The sequence below is a fragment of the Sminthopsis crassicaudata genome, chromosome 5 (genome assembly GCF_048593235.1).
Source record: "Sminthopsis crassicaudata isolate SCR6 chromosome 5, ASM4859323v1, whole genome shotgun sequence".
Classification (NCBI taxonomy): domain Eukaryota; kingdom Metazoa; phylum Chordata; class Mammalia; order Dasyuromorphia; family Dasyuridae; genus Sminthopsis; species Sminthopsis crassicaudata.
The window spans coordinates 120,204,335-120,224,923 of NC_133621.1; the positions used below are offsets into that span (position 1 = coordinate 120,204,335).

The 20,589-nt window shown below is 37.3% G+C and overlaps 1 protein-coding gene and 1 long non-coding RNA gene across 2 annotated transcripts in view; both read left to right on the top strand.

Annotated features, from left to right (window-relative positions):
* Window positions 1-20,589, top strand: part of LOC141543169 (uncharacterized) — a 51,014-nt gene that overhangs the window by 9,559 nt on the left and 20,866 nt on the right. The window lies entirely within an intron of this gene.
* On the top strand, window positions 9,150-12,070 carry TMEM229A (transmembrane protein 229A). The gene is made up of 2 exons (XM_074268075.1): window positions 9,150-9,265; window positions 9,601-12,070. Exon 2 carries the CDS (start codon window positions 9,911-9,913, stop codon window positions 11,267-11,269), a length of 1,359 nt encoding a protein of 452 aa, XP_074124176.1. The 5' UTR covers window positions 9,150-9,265; window positions 9,601-9,910; the 3' UTR covers window positions 11,270-12,070.

Genomic DNA, 20,589 nt, shown 5'->3' on the forward strand with positions numbered 1-20,589 from the left:
TAATTCCTGAATTCACAGGATACTAATAAAAAATGGCATCTTTAAAAATAAATATAGATGATAAGAAAGATAGATAGGTAAGTAGATAGATGAAAGGGTAGGGAAAGGAGAAGAGAGAGAAACAGAGAAACAGAAAAAGAGAAGAGAAAGAGAAGGAAGAGAGAAAGAGAGAGAGTTCTTTCTAATTTCCTTAGGTATGCCCATTCGTGAATTAAAGGATGCTAACAGATAATGACAGTTTAAAAATAGATATAGGATAGGTGAAAGGAAAGGGAAAGGGAAGAGAGAAAGGAGGAGAAAGAATTTGGAAGAAAGAGCAGGTTTTAGTAAAGTATTGATGTCAATTTTAAATATCTCAAGGAGTTGGGAGTATATCGTGGGAAAGATGTTTACCAGAAAGTAAGAAATCTGAGCCTGGAGTTCAGGGCAGAAATTGTGTATGGATATATATATATATATAGATAGATTTGGTAATCATGTGCTTAAAGCTGATATGAGATAGTGAAGGGAGAGTAAAGAAAAAAGAAAAGACATTTAAAGGAATCAACAAGATGAAGAGAGAAAAAGAGAATGAGATGACAACAATGTCACTAAATCAAAGGAGGAAAGTAACTACCAAGAAGAAAGTGATTGACTATTCTGAGTACTCCAGAGATGTTAAAGAAACTGAGAATTGAGAAAAGGCCATTGGCTTTTGAAATCAGCATTTGATTTGGGCAATAAGATTTGTTGAGACACAATCACTGAGTCCTAACCATCAAGTTCTAGTTTACAATAACTCCACTTTAAGGCCTTCCTCAAGGAAGTTAACAAATAGTTGAGAGCTCCAAACCTTATCAGACTTGATTTCCATTTTACTAACTCATTACATTAATTACGATTTTGGGCTTCATCAAATAACTCAGAACACAGTGCTTGACGTCATACAACACCAATGTTTTTTGGTCTTAGAAAAGTTCCTTAAACTTTCCAGACCACTGTCACATAGGGTTTTTTGGACTGAGCAGCCTTGAATATATCCAGCCAAAACATTTAAGGAATGATACTCAATAGCCTAATTCACCTTCAGCACTTCCAACTCAGGGCAAAGAGAAAGACAGATAATACTTAATGTCACAGAAAAACTGATGGTAGCTATATTGGGAAGAGAACAGAAAGAAATAAAGATAGGCAGATAAATAAACAGATAGATCTATATATAAATCTGTATATATCTAGAGAGATAGAGAGAGAAGCAAACAGAGAGAGAAAGAGAGGCAGAGAGAGAGCACATTTACTATGGGCCAGGTACTATCCCAAGAGCTTTTCAAATCCTATTTCATTTAATCCTCACAAAAACCCTGGGAGGTAAGTGGTAGTATTATCCCTATTTTAAAGTCAAGGAAACTGAGGCAAACAGAGGTGGTGACTTGCCCAGAATACACAATTAGTGTCTGAGAATACATCTGAACTCCAGTCTTCCTTTCTAAGACCAGAAAGGCCATTATACCATATAGCTGTACATCACTAGTTAATTCATTCCCATAAACTTAGTCTTGCATGCTACCCACTATAACCTCACCAGATTACATATTCCTCATTTTCCCCTTACTACATCCCTGTCTATCACTCTTTTGTAAAACATGCATCATTCACCATTCCCTGAACCTTCTCTTAAACACCCTCTTCAACAACCAGTCTCCAAATTCCTCTACCCCCTACCGAGATATAGCTACCATAATGCAAATATGGCACCTGTTCCACTACTGTCATCTGCTATCGCCTCCCAAGAAATACCTATCTACTTACACCTCCCCAAAATATACCTCCACATTCCTATTTATGCATGCAACAGGAAGGAAAAAGGAAAGCAATGAAGATGTGGATTAGGTTGGAGAAGTAAAAGATTAGAGTGGAAATAGTTGGCTAATGATACATTACAAGATATACAATTAGCCAAAAAGTGAAGGATATGCGATTTTGTCAGATGGAGAACTCCCAGCATGGAAACTCCCTCTCTCTACTCAACAAATTTTATAAATTATTGAATAAATGCCTCGCACCCACTAGATTTTAATAAACAATATAGAATGTATTATTTAAAAATATTTTCTATATTTTCCCAAGAATCAAAAGCATTCTCCTGGCCTCAAAAATACTACTGTATTCTTCTAACCCTGATATGGACACATATGAGAGAATCAGGAAGACTCAGAAAGTGTTGTTTTAAAGGACATGGTTATCAAGGACCTTATGACACAGTCATTTTGCCCTTCCTGTTGGTAGTATTAGCACAGTGTCTAGCATATACTAGTCACTATATAAATATTTTGTTCTCCCCCTTCTTAGTGTCTCTGGATTCAGCCCGACACTCAAAAGTTTTTTCTCAGGAAAACATAATGCAAGGAAAGACAAATACAGGCACTCTAGGAAAAAACATGTAGGTTACCTGATGTCCCAGTCACACTGAGTTCCTCCTGGTCCTCTTGTTCTCCTTGTTTCCAACCCAATCAGCTCTGTAGTCACAGACTAGTGGGTCAATTTAGGAAGAACAGTCCAGAAATCTGGGCTTTTCCTACTTTTATTTGTTTGTATATGTCCCTCTCAAAATGGGGCAGAAACTAGTTCCCTCATCAGGACTATTAGCAACAGCTGCTATTTTCTACCTCTTTCAAATCAACTTCCCTTATAGCCAGTATACTCCCTGATGATGGGGCTATAACATAGCCCCATCTCCAAAATCAAAAGCAGATAGATTTCCTGCTTCATTAGTTTCATATTATGCTACTTAAAAAGCTGTTGGCTTCTCCACTTATTGACAGTCAATAAACATTTATTAAAGACCTGCAATGTACTAGACACTCTGCTAAGTGCTAGGAATATAAAGAAAGATCAAAGACGGTTCCTGCTCTCTATGAGCTCACTGTCTTGTTGCTAACTTAGAAAGATAATAGCTTCCAAAACACTCAGACTCACAGCAAAAATCTTATCTTGAATCTAATTACCGAGAAAGTGGCTTGGTTGAAGAGTAACTATTGTTATTTCTTTAATAAAGTAAAGTACTACAATGGACACCCATCCTCTTAGAAGTCCCCAGGAATGACCTGATATTTTTTAAAGTTTTAGGCATACTCTAGGGTGATGGTTCTATTCTGAAAACTTCCTGGTATTTAAGAAAACAAAGTCTTATAAATATTAGGCAGCCTGGTGATACCAGTGATAGAACATGACAGTGTTAGCTTTTTAGGCTAATAGACTCAGGGCTGAAGGACCTTTAGAGGTTATGCAGTCCCATCTTCTTATAGATGAGGAACATGAGTCAGTTCATATAATGGTGAGTGATAGGTATAGGATTCAAACTGGATTTTCTATCCCAAATCTATCATTTTTCCACCATGCCAGCATCAAAGGGACAGTATTCCCATTCATCCTGAGTATCATCCTACTAAAACATACATTCAGAGGTGAATTCAGCAGCCCGTAATTTGGAAAAAATCAATTAGATAAAATCTGACCTTGGAGCCTTTCATTATCCCACATGAATTAGATATGCTTTGAATATATGTTGTTTTCCCTAAGAGAATATCAATTCCTTGGAGGCAGAAATTATTTCATTTCTGTCCTCAGAAGCTAATACACCAACCTGTCACAAAGTAGGAACATAAATTCTTGTTGAATGAGTGACTGATAGAGAAAAGGGATAACAACCAGCAACCAGGCCCTAAATCCCCAGTGGACTCACCACCTCTCATCCCATTCTCCTTCTTTGTCTCTAGATCCTGCCAAGACACACAACAGCTGTTCAAGCTCTCAGTCTCATCTTCACTCTCAGGCACTCTCTCTCTCTCTCTCTTTCTCTGCACTCATGTCACATCCCAAAATACACTGCTGAGCTCAGTAACCCATGGCTGTCAAAGTCTCTCAGCTGCTTTGGCTCTCCACCTCACACTAGGCCTCCTTTGTCTGATAATCATTTACCATAACCACTCTCTCAATATTTTTCCTACTCACTCCAGAATGTACTCAGTGAAATTCCAACTCTCTTTCCATACTGCTGCATTCATAGCATTCAGGCAACCTCCAGATCACCAGTGTTTTGGCTGCTTTCTAACCCTTAAAAAATTAGCCATCACTTGCTTCCCCTTCAGCTGCCTGTACAATGGTAGGATATATAGACAGTAGGAAATATTTCCTTCCTTCTGTCTTTCATTTTTCCCCATGTCTCCCAAGTTTCTTAGCACTGAAGGGACCTAGAAGAAATGCAGGAAGAAGTACAACTAAAAGGAGGCAAGTAAAAAGAACCTTTGGGAAGTTTCCCCAATGTTACCATAGTACCCCTTAATTCCCCAACAGCTCAGAAAAAGACAAAAAAGAAGAGAAATAAAGAGTTCTGCAAAGTCACAAAGGAAGGCTATGAAAAGGAAGGATGGAGCAGATTTCTAAGCCATTTTAAGAATGATTCAAACCATTTTTTTAGAGATGACATAATTTTTAAAAGTGTGGTAAACCTCTTTGTAGATATGGGGAGGAAGCATAAGTTATGAAAAAATTCATTTTTAAGGAAGCTGTCAAGGGAATATTAAGGTAGATAAAGATTGGGAATCAATTTTCTCAAGATTGTGAGAGATATTGATATGAAAGAGACAGAGAGAGGAGGAGACAAAGAGACAGAGAAAGGGGAGATAGACAAAGAGAGACAGAGAAAGGTGAGATAGAGAGGGGAGAGAGACAGAGAGGGGAGAGAGAAATAGAGAGGGGGGAAGAGAGAGAGACAGAGACAGAGAGAGAGAGAGAGAGAGAGAGAGAGAGAGAGAGAGAGAGAGAGAGAGAGAGAGAGAGAGAGAGAGAGAGGGAGAGGGACAGAGACAGAGACAGAGACAGAGAGAGAAGAGAGGAGAGAAAGGAAGGGGAGGAAAGAAACAATGAGGTATAGGAAGAATGTAAGACTATGCAATATGTGACTAAATCGAGAAAACCTGAAAGGAAATTGACAAAAAATAACACATTAACAAAGAATAATTAAGTTTTATATTTTGGAGTTTTTATGTGTTTCTTTGAATGCTTTCCTATTTAAGAAAATGAATATCCATTATATCTCATCCTAATCAAAATAAATAACAAGAACATATTCTGAAAAAACAGATCTGAAAATGAGAATATTTTAACAGAATTGATAAATACTTCACTGATTATAGAATTCGAATTCTTATGGCTTCTTTTATCTTCTTCTGGAACCATTTCAAAAATGAATGAACAAAAGACTGAAGTAGTTTTTCTTTGAGTTGGCATTTGGGGGTGAAAAATCTAATCTATCCTACTCTGGTGCCTTAACCTAAAATGAAGATCACTCTACTTTGTCACTCAGATCATTTCACTAACCTACTCTGCCAATGTCTCAACATGGCCTGGAAGTCATCCGGGTGAGTAAAACCTACGTCAACAGAGTACAAGCTCTGGCAGAACCTACCAAGCTAGAAAAACTCAAAGTATAATCGTTAAAAAGAAACTTTGTGAGTCATGCAGAAAGGCTCATTACCATAGTTGTATACAGAGCATCTGCCAGGAGACTCAAACCATTCCTATTGGTTATACTTATTAATAGAACTTTGGTTAGGGAATTTTACCTTGTTTTATTTTTTTTGTCCTATCAAAACTGAAAGTTTTGGGGTAAGATTCAGGGCATGGACTGTTCATCAATTGTCTAGAGATCAACTTAGTGAAGCTTGGAAAACTATAAAACAGTTCATTTTTCTTCCACTGAAACTCTTCTGCAATTTTTTTTCTGTAAAAATCATTCTGTGGTGATTTCTTTCATTCTCTTTGCAGTAGTTGCTTTTATGATATTACTGGATATCTTTGTTGTTGACTTTGGATGGTAAGGAGTGGCCTTAGTTAACTCTTAACTTCTAATCTTCCTTCCATTTCAGCCTCTATGACCTTCCTGCCTTGTTTTATTTTTCTTGTACTTTTCATTATCTTTCTTCTTTTTTCCCCCAAAACAATGCAAGATTATCTACTAAGGCATGAAGAAATTATAGTTTGCATTGATGAGAAAACTCCCCTGCCAGTGAAGTTATGACTACTAACAATACAAAATATATTTATTATGTAGGTATCTGACTATATTATGATGAAGTTTTTTCCATATTGAAATGACACTTTTTACTTTCAAAATCTGCTGAGTGATACTTTTCTGTTTTCTTTATTGAAGTTAAAGAGATTAGCAGTCAGTACCTGTTGTGCTTAGAAGCTCTATTTGACTATTAAAGAAAAAAATCCTGAAAGGTTTTATCTAACACTTTATTATACAGCTACTAAGAAACTTAAACTTTTGAATAATATAGACAACTTGTCCAAATTTCTGTGGGAAAGTGGCATCTAGTATTTAAAGAAATCTTAGATCATTTAATCAAACTTCCTCAATTTCCAGAGGAAAGTTAAGTTTTAGAGAAGTTATATTAATTATCCATGCTCATATCATCTTAAGTAGTATGGGCAAAATTCAACACAGTAGTGCCAAGGGTCTTCAATTTTATGGCTGAATTTGGAGGCATGGGGCTGATTTCAGATCTCAGCTCTGTCATTTGTGATCTTGGACTAATCACTTAACTTCCCCAGGCCTCAGTTCTGTCATCTGTAAAATTGGGGAATTGTATTAGATGGATTCTCAGGTTCTTTCCACTTTCTTGATCTATGATCCTATGAACTCAAGACTTCATTCCATACTGTTCCCATAACATTTCAATTAGATGATCAACCTCTTTAAAATAAAGATGACACATTTTTTGAGACTCAGCAAATAGCATTTCACATACTTATTTGAAGGATCTATGACATTTTGGGTATAGCTCATTCTTCCACTACAAGTGATCTCATCCTTTCTACAATTCAGCAGATAGCTTTTAAGAGCTATTTAGGCAGGAAGAGCATGGAGGCTGGCATGGAAGGAAATTAGAAATTAAGAGTTAACCAAAGCCAACAACAAAGACACCCAGTGACACCATGAAAGCAATTATAGCAAAGAGAATGAAAGAAATCACCACAGAATGATTTTTACAGAAAAAAAAATTGCATAAGAGTTTCAGAGACAGAAAAATTGACTATTTTATAGTCTTTCAAGTTTCACTAAGTTGATCTCCAGACAATGGATGAACAGTCCGTGCCTGGATCCTACCCCAAAACTTTCTACCTTCATAGGACCTGCCAAAAGCTTCTTTCTGTTGGCCCAGCCTTCAAGAATTCAGGGTCATAAACCTGTCAAGCAGAGGCATTAGTTTAGGAAGTTAGTGGCAACTGGCACATAATTGTATTCAATAAATGGTTTTGCTGCTTTTTTATGATGATGATCAACATTTTATTGGGTTTTTTTGCTTCAGGTATTTTGACAATTGAGCTTGTCTGTACAATGCAGCCATTCTGATGTATGTGTGCTAACAGGAAATTTCTGCCTTTAACATCTGAATGTCACATGCATGTACCAGTGACTATCAATAAGCAGGACAAGGGTGTTTTAACCATTTTTGAGAGAGCATTGGCTCAAAAGAGTTGGATCTATGATTTCAGCAAATTCCCAAAGATGACACTCTACCAGGACAAAAACCTGCTTTGCAACTTAGAGAATGTTAAATAGTTGAGTCTTAGATGATTTCAGAGAGTAACAATAAAATAATGATAATAATAATAATTTCTCAGTAAGTAAAGTGGCACTGTAAACAACTACTTTTATATCATATAATGGCATGTCCATAGGTACATATGGGGGTTCAAGAAACTCATACTTTACTATGAACTAGCAATGTGACCTCTTTGAGTATTTTGTTCCTTTTTTATGACAAATGAAGAGATTAGATTCCCAAGGACTATTGTTCCAAAATTCTGTGATTCTAGTTTGGAGAAGTCAATGGAGCACAGACAATCAACTGATCAATTAACAAGGATTTATGATATGCTTACTAAGTGTCAGGAGAAGAGGCAAAGGGACTTTAGTTGTTCCTATTAAATTCCAAACAATGGATAGACTGCTGGGTCTGGAGTCAGGAAGACCTGAGTTCAAATCCTGTATTATATACATACTGGCATATGATTTTGGTAGGTCATAAACCTTTCCCTTGCTTCCATTTCCTCAACTATAAAATGGGGATAATAATAGCACTTACCTCACAGTGTTGTTGGGAAGATGAACTGAGATAATATTTGTAAAGGGCTTTGAACATAGACACATTAAGCATAGTAGGTAATAAATGCTTTTTTTTCCTTCCTTTAACAAGTATTTACTTCCAAATAAATCACCTTCATTAACTATTCCACTTCCATTCCTTTTCTCTGGTTCTGAAGCACGTTAGGACCTACTAGGGCAGTAGTTACACATATGGACATAGGCACTAAGGAAGGAATTCCCCGGGTAGACAGGGATACCACTCTAAGAAGGTAAAATCTCATAATAACTTCTTCAACTTTTCCTTCTCCCCCCAACACTTCCCCACTGATCAACTAGGAAGAAGAACAAAAATATCCAAATTTGAGATGGAAAATCTAAAGGTGTCTTGTTTTAAAGTCCATAACTTCCAGGTCAAAAATCCATATGTGAAGAAACCTAATGAGATTAAAAAATTTGTCCTAGTTCACCAAACTAATATATGGCAGAGCTAGATAAGAGCTTTATTGTCTTGATTCCCAAGCTGCTCCCTCTCCATAATTAGGAACTGGGTGACCTTGGACAAATCACAAATCTGACTTTTCTGAGTTAAATAAAGAAACTTGATTTAAAAAAAAAATAAAAAAGGAAGATTAACCTGACTATTTTTCCCTGCCTTCTTTATTGCCATAGGAAATTGGCACAAGATGACAGAAGGGAAAAAAAAAAAAAAAAAGAACTATAGGAAAGATTCCATCACCATCCTTCATCGAAGAGTTGTTTAATGATATGTTAAGAATGTTAATTAACAACCCGGAGAAATATTATCAGAAACTGTGGAATATGAAGAAGGGAGTAGTAATCTATAAGCCCTCTTACTAGGACAGGACTGGTGGCTCATTTGCTAGGACAAATATTTAGAACAGAATTGGCCTTCAGAAAGAACATTAAAAATACAATACTGTTGTTTGGTCTCCAGCCCAAAGCTTTGGTCTATGGCACTCAGCCATTCATCTCTTCCAACCAGGCCCTGGCCCCATTTCCCCCATTCCAGGAAATACTCTGCCATATACACCTGTTAGGAAATCAACATCTCAGGCATCACCTGTGCCTCTAGACCCTGTGCTCTGGCTCTGACAGCCTCTACCCGAAGTAGGTGGGGAGGGAGAGGGAAGAGGGGAACACTAAGAAGGGGCAAGAGAAAGAAAGGAAGCCAAATACCAGAGCGCTTAGCAAACAGACTCAGCCTCAGGAGCTGAAGTGGGGGTTGGGGGCGGGTCAAAGGGAAATGTGAACCTAAAGGGAAGGATGAGGCTGGAGGAGGGGGTAAGAGGGATGAAAAGAAAGGGATGTGAAGAACGCGTAGAGAGAAGAGGGGAGTGTGTAGCAGCTCACATTACGCTTCCAGTGTCTGTTGAGGGAGCTTGGTGGTGGCTGTGGGGTTGAAGCTGAAGGGTTTGTGAAATTCTCTGTATTTCTCCCTGCAGCCTGCGCGCCACCTTCTGATTAGCTCGGGCCGAGCTCCCGCAGCCGACCCACCAGCAGCATTAGGCCTCGAACTGTGAGCCCCGGGGAGAGGAAACCTTGCCCGGAGCCTGCTTGTTGGACCTTGCTTTGAATCTGCCGTTTGGACCTTGCCCCGAACCTGGTGCTTGAACTGGAGAGGGAAGGGGTAGACTGCAGCCCAGAGTCCCTCACTCGTCGGGACTGGAAAGAGGAACAGAGGGAAGGAGGAGTGCGCCTAGTTAGCAGGCAGCGCGAAGCCCCGCCGGGAGGAGCCAACTGCAAGCCCCGGAGATGCAGCCGCTCCCGCCGCACCAGCGGCGCGGAGGAGGAGAAGGAAGAGGAGGTTCGGAGGAGCGAGGAGGAGATGGAGGCTTCCACCTTAACCCCTGCAGGCAGCGTCCAGCACCCGGGCCGGAGCTCCCGGCTTCGGCCCAAAGCCTCCATTCACCCGAAGGCGAAAGAGGCTCGGGGCACGGCAATGCTTCGGAACTGATAGCCCGCGGCAACAGAGATGCGGTCGCCTCTCCCCGGTGGCTCGGAGCGCCCCCGGCACCGGCCTGGAGCCCCACCGGAGCAGCCGGCAGCAAAGCTGGGAAAGCGGGGTCCGGGGCCCCAGCTAGCGCAGCTTGCCCGGGGGCGCTGTCCACTGCTGAAGCCCCAGTGGCGCCGGGGGCCGAAGACTCGACACTGCCTGCCTGGATGCGCCTCTACTTCTACGGAATGCACGGCATCACCCTGGACGTGCTTATTTCCTGGGCTCGAGGTTTCCTCCACAGCCCCGACCTGAAGATGCTGGGCTTCTCCACTCCCTACCACTGTCTGCTGCACTCGCTCACCCAGTTCGCCCTGGAGAAGGTCTATCTGCAGCGTCGCCACTGCCCCAGCACCTTCGCCTTTAATTTCCTCTTGTACCCCTCAGTCCACTTGGGGCTGCAGACCTTAGTGGGCAAAGCACTGCTACTGATAAGCCACGGGGGGCGGCAGGTGAGCGAAGCTGCTCCCGGAGCGCTGGATCTGGCTCTCCAGTACCTCCTGGCAGTCTATTACTCGCAAGTGTTTCTCAAGAGGTTCCTGCGCTTGCGATACCGCCGCCCGCAGCCGCAGCCGCCCTGGCGCGGCCCCCCTCCTCTGTCCGACTCTCGGACAGCTGCGGCGCCCAGCGCCGGGCGACCGCGGCCCCGAGGCGCCGGGGTGGTTGGAGGAGCTCCCAGCCAAGGGCTCCCCGACCTTCTGCGCTTCCTCTTCTTCGGGATGCACGGTTTCCTAGATGAGATCTTTTTCACTTTCTTCTTTAACCTCCTAGAACAGGAGGAGGGGGCCATCAATGGCCACACTTCTCTCTGGTCTTTTTTTATGTACGGCAGTTGCAGCTTCGTGGTGGAAAAGCTCTACTTCTATCTGCACTACAGCCGAGGCTGGGGGACCTGTAAGAGGATTCCCATCTACGTTCTCTTCATCTACACGTGGGAATTTTCCTGGGGCCTGGGACTCCGCATGTGTGGGGGCTGCTCCTGGGACTATTCTCACTATCCGTTGAATTTCATGGGACTCATCACCCTGATGTATTTGCCGGGTTGGATATTTCTTAGCTTCTACCAGGACCTGCTGTCTAATGTGTTGTGGCGTGTACAATACATACCAGCTAAATGAAATAGGAAAAATAATAATAACTGGAAGTCCCAGGACATTTTTTAAAGGAAGTTTAAGCGGGTGGGGGCAATACTTTTTAATCTTTTACTTTTTATATATTTTACTAAAATCTCTTTAAACACGTTTTATTTACAATTTTGATTTTCTGGGTTTATTGAATTTATGGATAATATAATACCTTGAAATATGGCATTTTGGAGATGTATTCTAACTCAAAGTATTTAACTCTTCTTTTAAAACTTTTACTACACACAGCACGCGCACACACACACACACACACACACACACACACACACACACACACACATACAAAAAAAAAAAAACCTTCCTACCTTAAAGACTGAAAGCTGTGGTTTGCACTTACTTGTGTGTACATCAGTGACAGCTATTAATTAACCTTTAGTGAATGGGAAGTGCTTCAATGAAAGACCAATAACTTTCAAGATTTAGTGAAGTTTTCTAATTTTCCTTTACATATTAACCCAGGCTGTTACTTTCCATGTCACCAATGCCTGCTGAATTTCACTGACCTGTACACCTGAAATTGCAACTTGTAACTCTTAAAGTGCCTCTGTCTAGCATTTAAGTGGAAAGAAACTGATTAATATGGAAATACAGTCTAAGTATAGCTTATTAAAAAAAAAAAAAAAGAAGAAGAAAGAAAGAAAGAGAGAGAGGTCTTTCCGAGCAGCTCAGACAGTTGACACTGTGTTAAGACATTTGATCTCCATCTTGGAAATGATTGCTTTCCAGTGTTGATTAGCCTTAAACACTAAGTGTATTAAAGTTGATAAAATCTTATTTTATCCATGCTTGATTTTTTTTTCCTTAAAAAAAAATGTGCCTATAAAACAAAATGCATACCTCCAGCAATGAGAATATCCTTCAAAAGTACTCTTATTCTAAGTTTTTTTCTGGGTCAGGTTTGAATCTATGATACTATGATCCTACAAGGAAACAAAACACCAAGAAGAATAAAGTACTTCTTATAAAATCATAGGATTCAAAATTAGAAGGACCAGAAAGATTATCTCCTTGATTTTACAGATCAAAATACTGGAGCCCAGGAGAGGTTAAATAAATTGCTGAGATCACATAGACCCACAGTTAGTTATAAACACAGATCTATCATGTGCCCTATTCCTGTTCCATATAATTTTGTCTGGGACCCTTAGAGTCCCCTAGTTAGGCCTGTTGTATCAATGCTTAGAATAAATCAGTGATGAACTTTTGTGACTCATATTGGCTATTCTAAATTATAGAAAGAGGAGGGGAAAAACATTTTATATAAACCAAGAAAATTTGTTTAAAATGTTGTTAAACTCAGGAGAAATATAGACTAGAGGTTAATGCAGATCACATAAAATTAATCAAAACCATCTTAATGCTCATTTCAGAGAAAGGAAAATCTAAAAGTTTTTTTTAATATGAATACTGATTTATTACATGTAGATGCTTGATTATAATATTTGTTTCCTCGAAATGAACTGACATGTAAAATGCATGAAAACAAACTGCTAACCCCTAGCCATCAGTAGTCACCTCGGAAGGCAAAAGATGTTGGTTTTAATACAGGCAGCTAAATGGCACAATGGATAGAGTGCTAGATTTGGAATCAGAAAGATCTTTCAACCAACCTTATATGAGGAAGCATCTATCTTCACTAAAAGTCTAGAGAACTATTCTTGAAATCACTACTTGCTTCATCTAGGAAAACACAAGCCCTCTTTCATGACTGAACTACATAAGTATCTTCAGCTTATTCATAAAATCAATTATCCTCTTTACACCCTCAATTTCCTTATCTGTAAAATGTGATTAATCTCAGCATAGCTGCAAGGCTCAAATGAGATAGTATTTGTAAATAGTGTTTTGCAAACCTTAAAATTATACATAAAGTTAGCTGTTGTTACTATGTAGAAAAAATGTTCAAGTTCATAGAGCCTACTCATTTGGCTTCCCAGTTAAAATGTTAACTAAAGTATCCATCTATCAAGACAATCTGTGAATACAATGTTGTTTTGTTGTTGTTGGAAGTTAGAAATCCTGGACTTAATCCCAAATATGTCACTAAATGTCAAAATTTTAAGTTTAGTCATTTAACCTCTCCAGGATTCTGCTTCATCTGCAAAATAGAAGGGATTGGACCCTTTCAGCAATTTGATCCAATGATTATTTCATTGATCCAATCACCAGCAGTGATCACTTTACCATATTTATATGGAGACAGTTCTTATTCAAGAAATGATTATTAGAATTGTCTGCTTGCTCACGTATATATGTATGAATATGTTCAAATTTGTTCTTTAATGCCATTTCACAGCTAATTTCAAACTACACACACAAAGAAAAGCTAGAATAAGGAATCGATAAATTAGGCAATTCTACTACTTGTTGGTAGCAGTAGTAGTATTAGAAGTGTGATAAGAAAATAGTGATCATGAATATTTTCAATTTCTTATGAATTTCAGTTATCCATGTTATCTTTATTTCCCATTACTAGTGGTCATTAGTTGTCTGTGTTACAACCAAAGATATTTACAAATTGATAGGTATAAGGAAATTTAATCCAGGACTCAGATCAATAATAAATACTGGTTCTATATTTCCAAATGCTGAAGCCCTCAATTTGAGTGATACCTTCTAGTACAGTTGCACGGAACTATAGAATGTTGGTTCTGGGAAAGATATTAGAGATCATGCTGGCCAACCCCTTCATTTTACAAATGGGGAAACTGAGGTATAGATAAGTAAAACATCTTACCTCAGATTAAAAGTCAAGTGAGTAACACAGGGGAGGCTAAAACTCAGGTCATCTGTTTCTCAATGGTGCCTATGTGGTCATCTAAACTTTCTTTACTATCCTAAGAAGAGAGCCTTATGTCAGTCAGTAAGCTTTGTTAAATGCCTACTATGTTCCAGACACTGTGCCAAGAACTGAGGATACAAAGATAAAAACAAGCCCCTTTTGTCAAGAAGCTCACAGTCTACTGGGAAGAACAATTTGCAAACTATGAATAAACAAAGATCAGGATAAATTAGAAATGAGCAATAAAAGAAAGTAGAATTATGGTGGATTGGGAAAGGCTTTAATAATAGCCCAAGAATACAAAATAACTCACATTCATATAAAATATTAAGGTCTTCAAATGGACTTCCTTATAACCCCATGAAGTATCTAGGGCAACCATTATTATCTTCCTTTTTCAGATAAGAAAATGAGATTCTGAAGTGCTAAATCATTTAACCATTACACCAAATAAGTGGTTAAGAGGAAAATCAAATTCAAGTTTTCTGACTTCTTTTCTAGTATTCTTTATACTATACCAAATTTTCCCCCTAAAAATTAATAGAAATATTTGAGAAAATCATTACCTGAATGCCTTAGTTTGGTATAGAGATAAGTGCTAGGAGTGTACTGAAGCTATCTCCTACTGTTTTTCTTTTTCAGTGTAAGCATTTATATGTCAGAAATTGGCATAATAGGGCTTGATTATTTGTTTAGTCTCAATAAAATGATGGAGAAAAATGGTAATAATGAAAATTAAACTAAAACAAGTATTCGTATATTTTTTTTAATTGGGGAGAGCCAGCTGTCAACCATTTACTAACATGTTCCTTGAGGTCACTCAACTTCCTCAAAGCTTATGCCAACAGAATACAATTTGGGATTATTCTACTGAGCTGCAAAGATTTCAATTATGCACTAACCAATGACTGAACCTACTATCCAAAAACCAAGCTAGCTAAAGGAAAAAAGGTATTGTTACCAAAAAGTAACCCAATAATTCATGAATTTCTGACACTAATGGACCTTTTCATGACTCAGAATAAATAGTGTTGGTGAAAAATACAGCATATTAAAACAATACATACGCATGCATTTTAAATTAATATTTATTTAAATACAATAGGTTGGTTATGTTTGGAGGGGGAAAAAAGAGACAGTGATGAATATAGTATTCTTAGCTGGTAGCATAGACATCAAAACATGAACATAGACTGATGATACAAGTAACACTCAATCCCTTTCATATTCAATTTACATCAATTAAAAAATATTTTAGACGTGAGGATTTTAAGGTTATAAATTAAAAACTGAACATGACCTCAGAGATAAACATTCACATTTGGTCATGATTACTGACTCTCATAAGCAGCTAAGTGGCACAGTAAATAGAATACTGGGCCAGGATCCAGGAATAGCTGAGTTCCAATCTAGCCTCAGATATTTATTAATGATGTGATCTTGGACAAAGTCATTTCACTTGGTTTTGCGCAGTTATTCCTCATCTCTAAAATGAGCTAGGGGAAAAATGTGGCAAAATACTCCAATATTTTTGCCAGGAAAACCCCAAATGGAGTCATAAAGTCAAACATAATTGAAACCATTGAAGAACTGACTCTCAGAAACCATGTCACCATGAAATATCATTGGGTATAAAACTCACATGTAACATATAATCATATCTTGACTAAGACTTACAATAATATAGTTAAATGAGCTCCCACAATTTTGTATCCAAATTTAACAGTTCTCACACACATAAACTTTCACTCAATAAGTACAACTTAGGAAGTTTCTTGCTGGATAGAAAACAACTAAATTAACAAATTTGACATTTTGATAATGCAATTTAATTACTTTTGAAATGATAAGCAGGATATGCCTGGTTCTGTTTCAGAGGTTACGAGAAAAAAGTTCAAATACACAATTGGCTTCATTTCCTTTTTCAGTAATGTATGTATGAAATCGATAACCATAAAAATTATCTTGACTTGGAATGATGAACAAATCATCATAGTGTAATGTCTAAAAGCACTTTTTAAAAATCTATTTTTGCCTGTATTAAAAGGCAGTAATGTAAAAATACACTGGATTTTAAATTAATTTTATATATCTTATGCTATGCATTATATATTCCATTAAGTTGTTTTTTTACAAGTTTGTTTTGTTTTCAGAACTGGGAATTCAATAGTGTTGGAAGCTCCCTGGAGGCAAACTTCCTGAACTAATGAAAATCAAAATCAGCAGCAATTTCTCTATAACTTGTATTCTTATAGAGTTGCTGAAAGTTTCAATGACTTTCTCCACTTACTCAGTGTGTTAGAAGCAAGATCTGAACTTACATCTCCCTGATTAAAAAACTAGGCCCTAAAGAATTTGCCATTGTTAGAGTTAGAGAATATACATACTATATATAAATAATGTACATATATAATTAATGTATACCATATACATATATAATATGCATGCATATGCTATGCTATAACACCATATAGTACATATGTGCATGTGTACATGTATGTGTATGGTAGTAAGATACAGATTCCTTTTATGGGGACAGTAAGTAAACAAGGAAAAAGCCAATCAATAAGTCCCTCAGAAACATTCAAAACATTCTCATTGCCTACAAAATGAATCTACCTAAAATCTTTAGCTTGATTTTCAAACTTGTAGCTCAGATCTTCAGCTAAAATAGACTTCTTGCCAGTCTACAAAATATACGTGGTGTTATGCTGGGGGGTTTTCCCAATTATGTATAAAAATAATTTTAACATTCATTTTTTAAAAATTTAAGTTCCAAATTCTCTCCATCCCTCCCTTTCACCAAAACTGAGCAGATAAGCAATTTGATATAGGTTATAATTGTTCAATCATGCAAAATATATTTCTATATTAGTCATGTTGTGAAAGAAAACAGAGGAAAAAAAAACAGGAAAATATAAAGAAAGTGGGGGGGAGCATGCTTCAGTCTGCCTTCAGGGTCCATAAATCCTTTTCCTGGAGACAATTAGCATTTTTCATCATGAACTTTTTAGAACTGTCTTGTAGTAATGTATTGCTAAGAACAGCTAAGTTACTCACAGATGATCATCATATAATATTGTTTTACAATATTCACAATCTTCTCATTCTCTCCACCTCTCTTTGCATCAGTTTGTATGTCTTTGCAGGTTTTTTAAAAATTATTCTACACATCATTTCTTATACCATAGTAATATTCCATCACAATCATACCACAGTTTATTCAGTCATTCACCAATTAATGGATATCCCTTCCATTTCCAGTTCTTTGATACCACAAAAAGAGCTGCTATAGATATTTTTATACAAGTAAATTCTTCCCCTCCCCTTAAAAAAAAAAACTCTTTGGGTTATAGACTTAGTAGGGGTATTGCTGGAGCAAAGTCAATACAGAATTTTACAGCTATGCTGGTAATTTCTTAAAGCCTGAGGTGGCCTTTAAGGAGTTATAGTGGAAGGGGGAATAGACATGTAATGTACACAGATATGCATAAGTTAATATAGGATGGGAGCAAAGGAGCAATCCAAAGTGCCTTAGAAAAATCTGAGGGCAAAGAAAATACTTTCAGCTGAAGGTATCCAGGAAAAATTCATCGAGGAGGAATATGACACTTAAATTGAACCTCAAAGGAAGATACCAGATTCTGAAAGGCAAAGACAAGAGGTAAATTCATTCCAGCAGTGATGGCTGTCCTACACGGATGCTTGGAGGCAAAGGGAATGTAATATCAATTGAATAACTAGAAATCCAGTTTTTCTTAGATTATGTGAAGTAAAAAATAATGAGTAATAAAGGTAAAAAGAGAAGTAGGAGCCATATTGTAGACAGTCTTAAATGTCAGACTAAAGACTTTACATTTTACCTTACAGATAGGGAACCACTGAAGGTTTTAGGGGGAAGGACATTTAGAAAATGATTTAGAAAATTTAGAAAATTATTTTGGCAACTGTATAAAGAATAAATTAAAGATAATAGAAACTCAGAATCAAAGAGACTAGTAAGAAAATTATTAACAATAATCTAGATAAAAGATGATGAGGATTTGACCTCAAAGATGGTATAATGAAAAGGGGAAAGGCATACATAGAATTTATAGATCTTGGCAATTGGTTAAATATAGAGAATAAAAGGAAAGAATCAAAGATGATTCTGATGTTTTTGACCTGAGTTTATAAAATGAGGATGGTGCCACATAGGCAGAATGAATGTTAAAGCATAAAGAAAATTGTTATGCCAAATTTGAGTTGCCATTGAGACATCCAGATGGAAATATTTAGCAGGATAATTCCCAGAAGACTGAAGTTCAAAGGAGAAAGGGAGAAGATAAGCTATAAGATTTAGGTAAATAAAAGTTAAAAAAGAGAGAGAGAGAGAGAGAGAGAGAGAGAGAGAGAGAGAGAGAGAGAGAGAGAGAGAGAGAGAGAGAGAGAGAGACGAGAGCTGAAGGCATAAGGGATACCTATATTTTGGGACAAAAGCAGGATATTAAATAAGTAAAGGAGAAGGATAAAAATCAATCAATAAGGAAGAATAAAAGATAGCAGTATCACAGAGACCAAGGAAGGAAAGAACATCTAGAAAAGGAAGATGTCAATGGTACAAATTGTTGCAGGATTTCAAAGGGAGTGAACTGAGAAAAGGCCATTGATTTTGGCAATCCAAGTTTGACTTGGACAGAGTTGTTAGTCTGGCTGTCTGGGTGAGCCATTTAGTCATATAGTGCTGAGAAAGTAGACTTTGGGGCATTTGGGGTCAGAGCTGTGAATTTAAGGAAGGAAAAGATTGCTACTATGGGCAGTGTGAGCACATCATTAAAAAAAAAAAAAAAGATGAACATATAGCAATAAGGATCCAATGTTTTTGTATCTCCATTCCTTCACTCAAGCTTTTTGCTATAACTGCAATGCTCTTACCTTTTTCCTATTGAAATCTTATTCATTCTTTAGGTTCAAATATCATCTCCTATATGAAGTTTTCCTTGTTCCCCCCAAACAGAAGGAACTTCCCCCTCCTACCTCACAGAGAATCTCACTTCGATTTCTCTTAGACATTTATATTCTATTTTGTATTGTGTGGGAGTCATCCCCTATACTAGATGATTGGTTTTTTTAATGGTAAGTACTGTGTCTCATTCACTTTTGTATCTTCCCTTGAAAAGTCCCTTGAACAGGGACTTAATAAAAATGTATTGAATCAAGGCTTAAATGTTGAATGGAGATTCCTTTGTCTATTTTCTTTAACACCCTGCTCTGGTAAGAAGTACTTCTACTGCCAACTTTCTCTTTTCTTAGCCTCAGTACTAGGGGAGCCAACAAAAAGTGGTAGTTTTCCTTGTGGCCATTTATTCAGTAAAATTGGTTTTAATCCAGTTTTATTTAGAATCAGGGAACTGCCCACCACTAAAAGTACTTGCCTTCAGGCACAAGCTACCAGTGTGATGAAATGCTTTCCATTTCTGATGGAAATTCTTTATTGGATTTATGCAAAAATGTTCTAACAGATTATCAACCAGCCAATTTCTAGGATAGAACTGACTAAACAAAACATTTAACTTTCATCTTTGCCCTTTCATATTTTGGCTTCATGGTAGTTTTTTTTTCTTTTATTACTGAAACTCCATGGGAATAAACTGCACTACACATTATAACATATTTACATGCTTAAATTCAGTATTTATTGAGATTACTATGGCATAGTATATCATTAGAATGATGAAAATCCCAGATCTTGAATCCTTCTCCTAATGCTTTATAATGTTATGGTCATGGACAAGTCATTTAATCGTTCTGATTCTTAAGGGGTTTTTTTATCTGTTTTGGAATAAGAAAACCTATATTACCTATCTAATACAGTTATTAAAATGCCTTAATGAAATACTACATGTAAATATTTAAGTACTATGTGAAAGTTATAATTATTAATCATAACTCTCAATAACATGTGAAGTCTTTTAGAAATCAGAATATAGTATAAATCCAATTTTTCTAGGAAAATGCAATTTCTTTTCAATGTAGTTAAAATTTCTAGAAACTATTTTCCCCTTTTGTTTAAAAAAAATCACATTTTTTATGCCTCCAGTCTACCACTTACAGGCTAACTATCTCTCTTACAGCACCACATTTCTTAAAACAAATCAGATGACCTCAGAGAACACCAGAATTAGGATTAAAAAAAGATTTATGCCTCTAGAAAGAGTTCTCTATAATTGACTGTGGCAACAGTAATAGAAGTGTAATTGGCAAAAAGTCAAAGCTTCATTTCAGTCCAGGAAAAGGGCCCTCAGCATAGTAATTTTAGCCTGTTCAAATAAAAAAAGATACTAGTTATGGGTCACATTAAATAGTTTTCTATACAGGAAATAAAGGTTTTTCTAACCCTTCCTCCTCCAGTTATTAGCACTTTCTCTCTCTCTTAAAATTACTTTGTATATATTTCCTTATGTGTATCTCCCCGTTACAATGTAAGATCCTTGAGGACAAAGATTTTTTTTGTTTTTTACCCTTGTACAAC

Bases quoted from the DNA above. Each gene is read 5' to 3' on its own strand.
- TMEM229A (XM_074268075.1), top strand. From the start codon at position 9,911: ATGCAGCCGCTCCCGCCGCACCAGCGGCGCGGAGGAGGAGAAGGAAGA.